The sequence below is a fragment of the Pseudocercospora fijiensis genome, assembly GCF_000340215.1.
Source record: "Pseudocercospora fijiensis CIRAD86 unplaced genomic scaffold MYCFIscaffold_2, whole genome shotgun sequence".
Taxonomy (NCBI): domain Eukaryota; kingdom Fungi; phylum Ascomycota; class Dothideomycetes; order Mycosphaerellales; family Mycosphaerellaceae; genus Pseudocercospora; species Pseudocercospora fijiensis.
This window is the reverse complement of record NW_006921533.1, coordinates 5,751,828-5,764,424: the sequence shown is the minus strand read 5'-3', so window position 1 is coordinate 5,764,424 and position 12,597 is coordinate 5,751,828. Positions and strand designations below refer to the sequence as shown.

Below are 12,597 nucleotides of genomic sequence, written 5' to 3'. Positions count from 1 at the left end.
CGTCTAGGTTAGCCTAGAGTACCTCTAAGGCCTCGTTAGACTCCTCGACGGAGTCGTAGCCGTCTAGATCGTAAAAGTCGCGCGTAGCGCATATAGCGTAAATACGCGCTAGTAGCGCTACGAGCGCGCGTACCGTAATAGGAGTATAGGTATAGTAGCTACTATAGTAGCGATCGTAGTTACGCTTAGTAGTAGGGTCTATATTACCGCCTACGTAGAGCTTAGATAGGTTATCTAAAGCGAGTTAGTTGCGAAGCGCGTATATATAGCAAGGGGCGAGAAAATATACTATTAGCTATTATATACCTAAAGCAACAAGTATAGCCCTCTAGGACTTTCGGTAGGCGCTAGGTAGGTGTAGTAGGTATCGAGAGCGGTGCGCCTACGGCGCGCTTACCTAAGGTACGCAAAGGGGTAGATATACTAGTAATGTTTTTTTTAGATAGATATTTAAAAAAGAAAATCTTTAAGTAATACTAGAGAGGCGCGAGGGCAGAGTAGATAGGGCGTAGGCGTATAGTATTCGGAGCGCTTAGAAAAAGAAGAAGTTTTTAAGCGGGCTTCGAATGCTTTAAATACTCGCCTCGCTTTCGGATAGCTTGCGTTCTCGCGTAGCTACCGCGTTCTTAGAAATTTAGGCAACCTCTAGTTAGTGCTAGAAGTAGCTACGCTTTAAATCTATAAACAAATAAGCAACTATAAGGCAAATTATAACGTGCCTAGCAACTATAGCCTAGCGATAAGTGCGTATAAGACGCGCAAGTATAGCGTAGAGTATAAGAAATAGTATAATTTACTATATTACCCTATAGCTAGAATAGCTATACTAGGGGAAGGAGATAATTATAAGAACCTAAGCAAGTAAAGTCTCCTATTATGCCTTAGTAAGCCTATATAACAATTATGTAATATTATTACATACACTGCGATACTATCGCGCTAGCGTAAAGCCTACTTAGCGTATACGCGGAAAAGCTCGGTCGCTTATACGGATATACTCGGTTACCGGCTCGGTATATATACTATTCGTACGTAGCCTAGTTAATAGTAAACGCTCTACTCTATTCTAAAAAAGGCACAGTTTAGTTCTACTTTCTACTATAGCGATTAGTAGAGGGTGTTCTATACGTTACTATATATCTATTTCCTTATACTTCTTCTAAGCTATAGTCTTTATCGATATCTACTTCTATAGAGTCTTAGCGCTAAGAAGTCGTTAAATCTAGCAACTCGTCGTTAGTATTTAGCTCTTCCGGACTATTACTTAATAGTAGTAGCTCTTTATATCGTTATTTCTTAGTAGTAGCGGCTTCGAGGGCTTCCTTCTTCTTCGTAGTAAGCTTATATAGTCGCTTCGAGGCTCTTAGTATACTAGCGTAGTAATAGAATAGACGAGAGAGTGCTAAAATGCCTAGCTCTTAACCTTAAGGCTTACTAAGAGGTCGTAAATAGATAGAAGTAAGAAAGGCTTTCGTACTAGATCGCATTCTATACCTAATTTGTATAGTGCGGTAGATACTCGGCAAAGACACTGATACGCGCTAATTTCCATCCCTCCGACAGCATGGCGCGACTTATTGCATAGCATAATATTGACTGCGGAGCGCGCCGCGCCGATCGCTCGTGTTCCGAAGGTGCGGTATTATACGAGAAGGTCAATACAGTACGCGACTGCACACGGCACTGCACTGCGCTGTACAATAATGTTGATTGAGAATGGCTTCATGCGTCTGGCGACCGCTCAATCATCTTCGAGCACCTCTTCCGCTCTTTCCATGGACGCGAGAAGAGGACGAATACCTGATCCGCAAGTATAACGAGGAGGCGACGACGATACCGAGCATGGCAGAGGAGCTTCGTCGAAGTACCCGAGCCGTCAATATGAGAATACACTATGGGAAGAAGCTTTGTAGACATCGCAAGGCAGCTGGGTCGAGACTATCATATGGACCGGCGGCGTCATGCCAGCTTGTCAAAGCAAGACCACAAACACGAAGACGCCAGCTGTGAGGCTCCCCCAACAGAAAGAGTCGTTCCAGCCAGCAGAGCAGGAGTAAAATGGACACGAAAGGACATTCAGATGTCGACGGAGCTCTTCGATTGCGGACTCTCAGCTCGAGAGGTGGGTGAAAGGATGGGCAGGTCTACAGTCTCTTGCTCGGACAGAAGGAGAGCCATGCAGCGTGAGCGTGGCCTCTCCTGCGCTGCAGCGGAACGTGTATGCGCCGTATGCGTTCGCCTTCTGTGAGGGAAGCTGTCGTCGACACCGCTGCCGCCTCCAGTCGAGAGGAGAGGCTTTTCTCGGTCAAGAAGCGTAGAAATGCCGATGTAGGCCGTCGGGACCATGTAGGAGGGCAAAGCGTCGCGCGAGGGAGCAACTTTGCAGTTGATAGTGTCGTCTGCTTCCAGTCCACCTCCGCCACATCGACGACATGGCACTGCTCAACAAATAGCAATCTGATTAGATCCGAATTGCCTCCGTCGCGCGGCCATGCTTCTGCAGGCTTTGATGTGCATGCGCATCGAAAAGACTCGGGCCGAGCTTTGCACGAGCCGAGCCGAGCCGAGCCGAGCTTGGGCTGGTCTGGACTGGACTGGCCTGTTCATCCCACGCTCACGCACGGAGCCCACCAACCACAACCACCAAATATTGATGGGATCGACAGGGAAGTTATCTTTGCCCGCGGCGATCCGCCTTCTCCTTCTCCCCGAGATTGACCGTACAAACTACAACATTGCAGTGCTTCTTTCTGATCGAGTCTGCGTCCGTACACATCGGGCTGAGCGCGAATCAAATGCACACCAAGCGACATTGACAAAGAGCGGAGCAGGACTCGAGCGGAAGCCACGTCGTACCATAGAATACCCAGTACGATATCATGGCCGACATTGCATCAGTAACTTCATTCACGCGGCGCCGACTCTTCGATGGAATCTTTCTGACCACCACACTGTCTTGTCTTCGAGACATAACGACCAGGATGTCACCAAGTATGGACATTGTCATATTGACGTGTGCGCTCATATTCCTGTTGGGAGTCGTCGCGATGGTATGTCAGAAGCAATCTTCACCCTCAGTCGTGCTCACAGAGCTATAGGCTATCTGCAATCTTGTCGCCCTCACCGCGAATCTGAAAGAAGAGCTCGCATCTCGTCTACTACACACTCCCAAGACCAAATTTGGAAGCACGTCTCGGAAACTCAAGAAAGTCAGGTTCGAAGATGAATGCTGCAAAATGCAATGATGCTGGCAAGATCGACCGACATTGAGGCTGGGCCGTCATGAGACAGGATCCTCATTATAGATGTAGTCGTTTCGGAGGCAGCGTTTCCGATATGCCGCAGGCATCCGAGATGCTTCTCCGCACAACAAGTAGAACTAGTTCTACTTATGCGGACTGCCCAGTGCAACGTGGAGCTTTGAGTCTAGTTAGAATGCTTGTTCTCCCGGTCTCGGCATGGTAGAAATTAGCGAGAGGACGATCACTTGAAGAACAAATGGCTGGATGCAATCGCTCACTTCGTAGGAACTCGTACAAGCTGAACAAAAGCCATGTAGTAGTCTCTTCTCAATCCCAGATCTCACATCCCAGAAACTCCAGCGACTCATCTCACGTCTACGCTCGCTTTCCCAAAGCCTCCTTAACAAATCCCTCATTAACAGGCGTCAAAGGCTCCCTCCCCTCCAACACCTCCAAAATATTCCTCATAGCATTCAACTCAAAATTAATCCTAGTATCCAGAGCTCCACCACCAACATGCGTCGTCAACGTAACATTCTCCATCCGTGCTAGCTCGCGGTTAACTTGAGGTTCATGATAATGCACATCCAATCCTGCAGCAGAAATATGCCCGGACTTGAGAGCTTCAGTAAGCGCTTCTTCCTCAACAACTTCGCCTCGAGAAGTATTAACAATTCTCGCTCCAAATTTCATCTTCGCCAGAGAGTCCGAATTGATGAGGTGCCTGGTATGTGCGTTCAGAGGGACATGGAGAGATATACAATCCGAATCTGCCAGCAAGTCGTCGAAGTCGAGAAACTCGATTCCTAAACTCTCCTCTTCCTCTAGACTTCGTCTCCTCACATCAAAATACCTTACCACCATCCCAATAGCTTGCGCCTTAGTCACAAGTTTAACACTAATATTCCCCAACCCCACAATCCCCAGAACTTTGCCCTTAGGATTCGCAGAAATCGTCGCGATTTTCTTATGCGCTTCTGTAAACCTGATAGGATCTGCCGTTCTCGCGGCTAACTGGCTCATCGTGAAGTTCCTGAAGACGCTTAGAATCATCCATAAAGCTGTATCCGAGACGGCATCGTCCGAGGCTCCGGCTCCATTGCAATACAGAATTTTTTGGCGTCCGAGAGCTTCGACGTCGGCCCAATTATAGCCTGCTCCGGCTGAGGCGAAGATGCGGACTGAGGGTGGGAGGAAAGGGATTAGTTCGTTGTCCCATTGTCCCATTTCGCCTCCGGACTGGAAGTGTGGCCGGAAGATGGCTGAGAAGTTCCCGAATTCATGATTTTGGAGCGCTGCTATGAAGTCTTCGCGGTTGAGTTTGTTGTTGTGGATGACCTTGAAGCGGCTGGAGAATTCTTTTTCGTAGTAGTCGTGATTGTATTTGATTGGCTCGCCGATGTGTAGGACGATTGGCCTGTGGTCTGCTTCGCCCATAACTGTCGGTGCTCAGTTGTGTGCGGGCGAGTACAGTGTACTGAGATTGCCTCAGAATCTCATGTGTGATATTGAAGCTGGTCTCACATGTCGTCGGAGCGTCAATACCGGCATGTCGTTGAAGTTGCGGAGACATCTCGCCGGAGATCCACCTCTCGGCCAGCGGATAAATTTCCGGTTGCTCTCGGCCTCGCATTTTGTTGGCATGTGAGTTGTTTGCTCTGCGTTGGGCATCGTCAACTATACGATTTGCACAATTCTCACGGCTGAGGCCTCTTGCCTCTAGCGATGGATCAATTGAGCACCCTTTTTCCCTCCTTCTTTTCGAGCAAATTCTTCATGACCTCCATGTCTTTATCATCCTCTCTCTCAGCGTAACCAGGCATCAGCGCCAGCCATTGATACACACTCCCTCTCAGCTCCTTGGGCATCCTCGTAGGAATCTTCAAAACCTCCTCCATTGCATCAACGCATCTCCTAGCAGTAATTTCCACCATATTACCGCCAGCCGCTTTGCTCACATCGAAGTCATCGCCACCATTCGAGTGCTGTGCTTGTTTTGCGTTGGCAGCACTTGCTAATGCCTTCTTATACTCCAGCATGCCGTCAATCACAACTCCCTTTGTGCGAGGCCAAAAAGAGCTCATCAAATTCCATGGTTCCGCTTCGCCGGAAGGGTGACTGCCTTGATCTCCACCACCACGAAAGTCACTTCGAAGGATTACCGAGGGGATATCAGCGAACTTTGCGATCATGTATTCAACCACAGTTCCAGAATCCAATTCTGCTCCATCGTAGGTGAACAATGCCAAGTCACAAGACAGTAGAGCCCTGATATCCTTGTCTCGGATTTTGTGAGGTGTTACGTCGCCACGCTGTTCGAGATCTTGGGGTAGTAAAGGCACAAATTTGCCGTTGCTGAGTTTTGTGATTGCTCTTGAAAGAAGAACGTTAGCGTGAAGGTCTCCTAGGGTGAAGAGCGGACCGGCATGGTAATAAGTATATGTCTTCTCTTGAGAGGGGAAGCCATTGGTAGTCGTGGGATGGTCAATATGGGTGTCCAAAGGCTGACTTGAGGCAATGTTCGATGTGGCCATGGTGTTGGCGATGATGTGGTGCCTGGAGTAGTTGATAAGAAGTCCGTCCTCCTCGTTGTTCTATTCCAAGCTCGGAGAGTCAGATCTCAGGTTCACAAAGGTTAGTAGTGCTATTTTGACGATATCCGAACAGCTAGGATACAGAAGCAACAAAGTTTTTGAGGTCCGAGAAGCCAAGACCTTCGGATAGGCGAGGGTTTAGCCGAATGATCATATTAGGAATCCGGCAATGTGCGTGATATGGAATTTATTCAGCTTCGTTTGCTACAACGAAGCCGCATGAGCGATACTGTATACAAGAATGTACTGTAGTCAGCACTCGGTAGCTGTGGAACCTTTTGATGAACCGGAAGCTTGGCCGAGGAGCCTCATGTCTTTAGCGCCAGTCAACAGTGTATGCCATGAGGGCACCATCGAAAGCATGAATTTCCGCGTAAACCTGGAACAATGAAACCAAGCAAAGAACTGTCGTTCGAAGACTGCGTCCGCCTTCGACACTCATGTCGCGTATTTCAGCCTGATCCGGTTCCCACGGCCTTACTGAGAGAATGTCTTGAGCTTGCTCGGCGAGCCCCATCAAACTCGAATGTGCAGAATTGGCGGTTGACCATTGCATCAGGCGCAGCCAGAGATCGCGCTGTTGCACCGCTTAGAGCTGCAAGTCTAGAAGGAGAAGCAGTTCTGCCAGCAGTTCCAGAGAAGTTTCAAAAATACAGGAACGAGCTGGTCAAGCTCATATATGGCCAGCAGGGATACGATGTGATGGGAGATGATCATCGTGAAGAGAGACAGGCGAAGCGGCTCTTGCAATGGGAATTCTTTCGTGCTCCGACTTGCGCTGTCATAAGCATGGATGACTGCTTTGGCCTGGCAGATGCCATGAGCGTTGGCATGTTCGTCAACACCTTTGCCTTGGCACTCTTTGAGCGAGGAGTGGGCTGCTGTTTCCAGATCAGTGTGACTGGCTATCCAGAAGCATTGAAGTCTGGTTTCCAATTGAATGATGACCAGCAGATTCTTTGTGGCATGGCCATTGGATGGCCTGTTGAAGAGCATCCTGTCAACAACCTGGAGATTGGGAGAGACTCAATAGAGAAGCAGGTCACATTTTTGGAATGAGCAAGCGTATCACTATGGAAAGTCATTTCCAGGAGGACTTGTAAAGCAGATGCCGTGCATTTCCTATTTGTATAGACCTTCTCGTGCTTGGGACGCGTCTCAGGGGTGTTGTTCAAGGTGTGTGTTAGGGTGGGGGGGGGGGGGGGGGGGACTTGAAGTGTGTGGTGTGTGGTATCACGTGCATGATGCCTGAGGCTGAAACTGCGCACTTCATCTTTAGGCTTCCTGTAGATTAGCCCTCTTCTGAATACATCAGTTACATCAAGTAGTTATAAGCCCCCTGCGTTTCTAACGCATTCTATACGTTTTTCTAATAGTTAATCCGACTGCTACGTAGCTAGCGCCCGTTAGCAATAATTACGCCGATACCGATATTGTCGCCGCTACTCTTACCGCTACCCTCGAGTATTCTAGCAGGTGCTAGTCCGACTCGAGTCGGTTATTATTAGTGTTAGCTATCCGCTATACTAGTATTAGCTGTCCGCTATACTAGAACGTAGGCGCGCCTATCGGCCGCCCCTTAAAATAAAGTCTATAGTTTCTATATCGCCGTCGCTGTCCGTAATAGCTCCCCCTACAACCTCTAGCGCTTATATAAGCAATATTCCTAAGCTAAAGAATAAAGAGAACTACCTATTATAGTTATATGCCGCTAAAGGCGCCCTTAAAGATATATCGGTTTAGCGCTATATATAAGGCATCCGCTAGCGACCCCTTGCTAAGGCATCTAGTAAGACTTCTAAAGAGTTTAAAGACCGCTAAGATAAATAGGACTCTAAAGATCAAACAGTACGTACCTAGATCTTTGCTAATTGTGTTAGTAATATTTAACAATTACTGCTTAGTCTGTCTATATCCTAGGAAGTATAGGACTTCCTTAAGAAGAAATATACTAGTAAAGGTAGGTCTACTAAATTTATGCTCTACTAGGAATATATTACCCTTCGGTATAATAGTAAGGATATTAAGAAGTTCTGCAATAAGTATAAGAAGAAGCTTAGTGCCTTAAAGGACACTAAATTAGCTATTAGCTAGTATTAGGCTGTCTATATGTTTATTATATAGATCTCTCTATTCTACGAGGCTTTCGTATAGATGCGCCGTAAGTAAATGCGCGCCTTAGAGTATACTATTAATAACAACACCCTTAATAACATTATTAGCGCGTTGCTTAATAAGAATGTGGCTTAACTAAACTAGGCCTAATACAATAGTTTCTTCGGTCTCTAGCGCTAACAACAGCAAGGTAGTAATAGTAATAGCAACGGTCGAGGTAACTCGAACTATAGCGGCCGTAGTAGCCGCGGAAATAGCAACAATAGTCGTAGTCGTAGTAGAAACAGCTAGAATAGTTAGAATCGCGAGAAGTGCTTACACTACTAAGGCGCTTACCTATCCGATCGGTACTATACTAAATACCCTTACCTAAAGGAAGAAGACCGTCTTCGTCGCGAGAAGCAGAAGGCTAAGAAGCAGCAACAGCAGCAGCGTAGACTAACTGCGTAGCAATAACAGCAATAGCCGCTATCTAGTTAGAATAGTGCCTAGGGGCTATATGCGGCTAATGCTACCCCGGGGGTGTTATTAGACCTAAGCTATAGTTACGCCTTTACTATAAACACTATAGTTACTATTAGCGACTAGGTTTCTACAGCTCTTACTGCTAGCACTCGTACTACTAATTAGGTTGTCGACTTAGGTACTAGCATATATATAGTTAACGACCCTTTATTGCTTATTAAATATAAAGGCTGTTATATTCCTGTCCGGTTTGGTAGCAACACGAAGTACGCTACGATAGTTGGTATAGCTTGGACTGAGGTTGTTAATAAGCGTAGTGTAAGCAGTATAAAGCTGTCTAATATACTATATATTCTAGGTCTAGCAGCTAACCTTCTGTCTACTAAGAAGCTTGCCGATAAGGGCTGTTTCTATCGGAATGATAAGCGAGTACTGTTTACTATTGTTAACGGCTCTAAGGTTACTGTTGCTTAAATATACCGAAAGAATAGTCTCCCCTATCTGTATATACTAACCTCTAGACCGGATAGCTAAGTTGTTGCGCTTCTATTAAAGAAGGGGGTGCTAATAGGTACGATAGAAGAGTAGCATCTACGATATAGCTATATCTATTACCGCAAGCTGTTACGAATAGAAGCTAAGGGTCAGATTGTTATTACTGGAAACAAGACCGACTTCCGAAACTATATCGCTTGTCGTATAGTAATGTTATATAAGGAATACAACCGACTACTACGAGTGCGACTGTCTACTATTTACTATATTGTCTATATAGATGTAGTTACTATTACTAACCCTAGTCTACTGCAAGAACGCTACTTTACGTTGTTTATATGCGCAAAATTAGCCTATCGACACGAATATACTAGCTCGCTAAAGTTAGGGGCTACGGTAGCAATTAAGGACTATCGTATATATATCCGTATACAGACTAGCTATTCTATCCCAATCTACTGCCTCGATAGAGGGGGTAAGTACGGCGGAAATTAGCTATTAAGCTAGGCTCGTAATTAGGGTATTGTACAGGTTATAGCTCCTTATTCTTTAACTTAGAATAGCCTTACTAAGGTTAGCAATTATATCGTATATACGACTGCGAGAAAGATAATGCTATAGGCCAACCTTCTAAAGTCTCTATAGCTATATGCTATTGCCTCCGCTATATAGGTCCTTAATATTACGCTAACCGCTAATAGAGGAAGCCTATACACTATTGTAGCTAAGGAGCTTAATTAGTCTCGGAAGTAGCTACGCCTTTAACACCTTCGAGCCTATAGCTATACTGCTATTGTCTACGACTATAGTATAGCTCGTAGCAAGAAGTTTGACGCTCGTAGAAAGCTTGGCAAGCTAGTTAGTTATGCGAAGGACTTAGTAGACTCTAGCAAATACATAATCTACTTATCTAACGAATACAAGGTTGTTGCCTCGAAGGATATCCAGTTTATTAAGTTAGGGGACGACAAGTTGTCGCTTCTAGAGGGCATAAACCTATATGCTAATCCTAACGACCTAGCTAAGAACGAGTTTGTTACACTCGAGTCTATTATACCGGCTCTGTTTAATTCTATAAGTAACGAGGCTCCGTCGCCTGCCGAGGCTACTAGTATAGTCTAGCGGCTTCTAGCTTAGCAAGAAGAATAGCCTATATAAGGACCTATATAGGAAATAGCCGATAAGGTCGCTAATCCGTTGCTAATCGAGGACGACCTTCTAGACGTTTAACTACTAGCTTCGAGTAATAAAGATAGCTTCTAATTAGCTAAGGAAGATTAAGCTCTGCCCTTTAATCTAAATGCGAAGAAGGGTAAGCCTAGCTAGTTACTAGAGTTTGAGCGACCTAATACGATAGGCGCTCGTTCTACCCGTACAACCCGTAGTAACAAGTTAGCTCGTAACCTGTTACGTAGCTATCTAGCTAATTGTAGTATTAAGCGGTCGACTCGACGTATAATAGCTAATATACCGATAGCCTATATAAAGGGCTTTATAGCTTCCTACTATATTGCTAAACAGCCTAATAAGCCTAAGGATACTATTCTAATTCTAAAGAGCTTTAAGGCCGCTAAGGAATCATAACACTAGCTATAATAGAAGGAGGCCTATAAGGCTAAATACAAGTTACTAATCGACAACTATATATAGGTGCATATATCTCGGTTAGAGGTGCTAGAAGGTCGCAAGGTTGTTCGTAGCCGATAGGTGTTTACTATTAAGCGCGACGCTAATAGCAATATTAGCCGGTTTAAGGCTCGTTAGGTTGTCCGTAGCTTTACTTAGGTTAAAGGACAGGACTATAACGAGACCTATGCTGCAGTAGCTAAGCTAAGCACACTGCGTGTCCTATTTGCTATAATTGCTTACTATAACCTAGAGGCTTAATAATATAACATCCTAACTACCTTCTTAAACGCACTTATTAGTAACAAGCATAAGATCTACGTTAAGTAGCTACACGGCTTTAAAGACCGTAGTAGAGGCAAGGGCATAGTATGTCTACTACTAAAAGCACTTTATAGTCTAAAGCAGTTACTAATGCTATAGTATAAAGAGCTCCGGAAGTTTCTAAAGAGCCTAAACTTCATCCCTATTATAAGCGATATGTGTGTGTTCAAACACACTATTAGTAGCTTAGTTATCGTCATCTACGTAGATAATATAATTATTATTGCTTATTTAATAGCCGCTATCTAAGCAGTAGCTTAGTTGCTAAAGGATCGCTTTAATATGCGGGAACTTAGTAATCTTTACTATTATCTCGGTATGCGTATTATTCGCAACCGCAAGGACCGTACTATCTATATAGTACAGGACGCCTATCTAAACCGACTTAGTAAGAAGTATAGCATATAGGGCCGTATAGCACCGGCTACACTAATAGCACCTCGATACGTTAAGACATCGATTTAGCGTGCTCCTAAGGGCTATACTGCTAGCGCTGCCTTTAAGACTTAGTATTAGGAAGGTGTTAGTAAAGCGCTATAGCTAGCTATAATTATACGACCTAATGCTTGCTATACTATAGGCCTATTATTACGATACATTTCTAACCCGACTAAGGAACACTATGCTGCACTTCTTTAGCTTATTAAGTACCTAGTTAGCACTCTAAGCCGTAGTCTGTGTTTCCGAGGCGTATAGAGCGATAAGCTCAACTTTGCTAGATATTATAACGCTTCCTAGGCAGATAATCCGGTTACTCGTCGCTCTATAGGAGGTTTCTACTTTATACTCGCTAGTAGACTATTGCTATACAAGTCGGGCCGCTAGACCTTAGTTACTCTATCGTCTATAGAGGCTAAGTATATTTAGTTAATAACTAGCGCTAAGGAAGCCGTTACTTTAGCTCGGTTGCTATAAGAGATTAGTTATAAGGGCACTATTAAGCCTATTACGCTATACGAGGACAATTAGTCCGCTATTGCTATTACTTAGTCGACGAGTGTTAATAGCCGCACTAAATATATAGATGCTCGAGTGCACTATATCTATAAGAAGATCGCTAACGGTACTATAACTGTTACCTAGATTAGCACTTACGATTAGATTACTAATGGCTTTACTAAGCCGCTTAATAAGCTTAAGTACGCTCGCTTCGTTAAACAGTTGAACTTAGTAGATTGTAAAGCTGCTATTAAGAGCGCCGCTTAGCCTGCTACTAAGTACTAAATAGATTGCTTATGTTTGTTTAATTGCTCTGTTATAATAGCCTAAAAGTAGTCTAGTTGTTTCTATACCTAATACCCCTTTGTTTGCTTCGCTAGTTTGTTTGTTTGGCTGTATGCACGCGATAAGGGGGTGACTTGAAGTGTGTAGTGTGTGGTATCACGTGCATAATGCCTGAGGCTGAAACTGCGCACTTCATCTTTGGGCTTCCTGTAGATTAGCCCTCTTCTGAATACATCAGTTACATCAAGTGGGGGGGCATCGTCACAGGTCTCCTGGTATGACTACGTGTCAGTCTGTTACGCGTGTTCGATATTTGCCTGCTCATTCGGCGTCCGTATAAGGCTGCAAGAAATGCGATTGTTGACTCCGAGATGTTGTTCGCTCATCACCGCGAAGCCAAGTCGGGCCACCTTCCACTGAGTCAATGCCCCTCCAAAAACTGAAGTGCCTGAAGTGAATCATAGCTGTCCCGCCAACAAATTATTTGAATCCACGCCATCACCGCATTGGCT

At 45.0% G+C, this 12,597-nt stretch overlaps 4 protein-coding genes across 4 annotated transcripts; 2 read left to right on the top strand and 2 right to left on the bottom strand.

Annotated features, from left to right (window-relative positions):
* Positions 1 to 2,762: 2,762 nt before the first annotated feature.
* On the top strand, positions 2,763 to 3,593 carry MYCFIDRAFT_210538 (uncharacterized protein; the record flags this gene model as incomplete). Its single annotated transcript, XM_007925609.1, has 2 exons — positions 2,763 to 3,050; positions 3,099 to 3,593. Coding segments are annotated over 2 exons (416 nt in total), but the record flags the coding sequence as incomplete, so codon positions are not given.
* Positions 3,594 to 3,617: 24 nt separating this feature from the next.
* Positions 3,618 to 4,679, bottom strand: MYCFIDRAFT_65259 (uncharacterized protein; the record flags this gene model as incomplete). The annotated part of the gene is made up of 1 exon (XM_007924510.1): positions 3,618 to 4,679. One exon carries the CDS (start codon positions 4,677 to 4,679, stop codon positions 3,618 to 3,620), a length of 1,062 nt encoding a protein of 353 aa, XP_007922701.1.
* A 293-nt stretch (positions 4,680 to 4,972) lies between these two features.
* Positions 4,973 to 5,776, bottom strand: MYCFIDRAFT_83614 (uncharacterized protein; the record flags this gene model as incomplete). The annotated part of the gene is made up of 1 exon (XM_007924696.1): positions 4,973 to 5,776. One exon carries the CDS (start codon positions 5,774 to 5,776, stop codon positions 4,973 to 4,975), a length of 804 nt encoding a protein of 267 aa, XP_007922887.1.
* Positions 5,777 to 6,223: 447 nt separating this feature from the next.
* MYCFIDRAFT_43335 (uncharacterized protein) lies at positions 6,224 to 6,895 on the top strand (the record flags this gene model as incomplete). The annotated part of the gene is made up of 1 exon (XM_007924306.1): positions 6,224 to 6,895. One exon carries the CDS (start codon positions 6,224 to 6,226, stop codon positions 6,893 to 6,895), a length of 672 nt encoding a protein of 223 aa, XP_007922497.1.
* Positions 6,896 to 12,597: the final 5,702 nt, after the last annotated feature.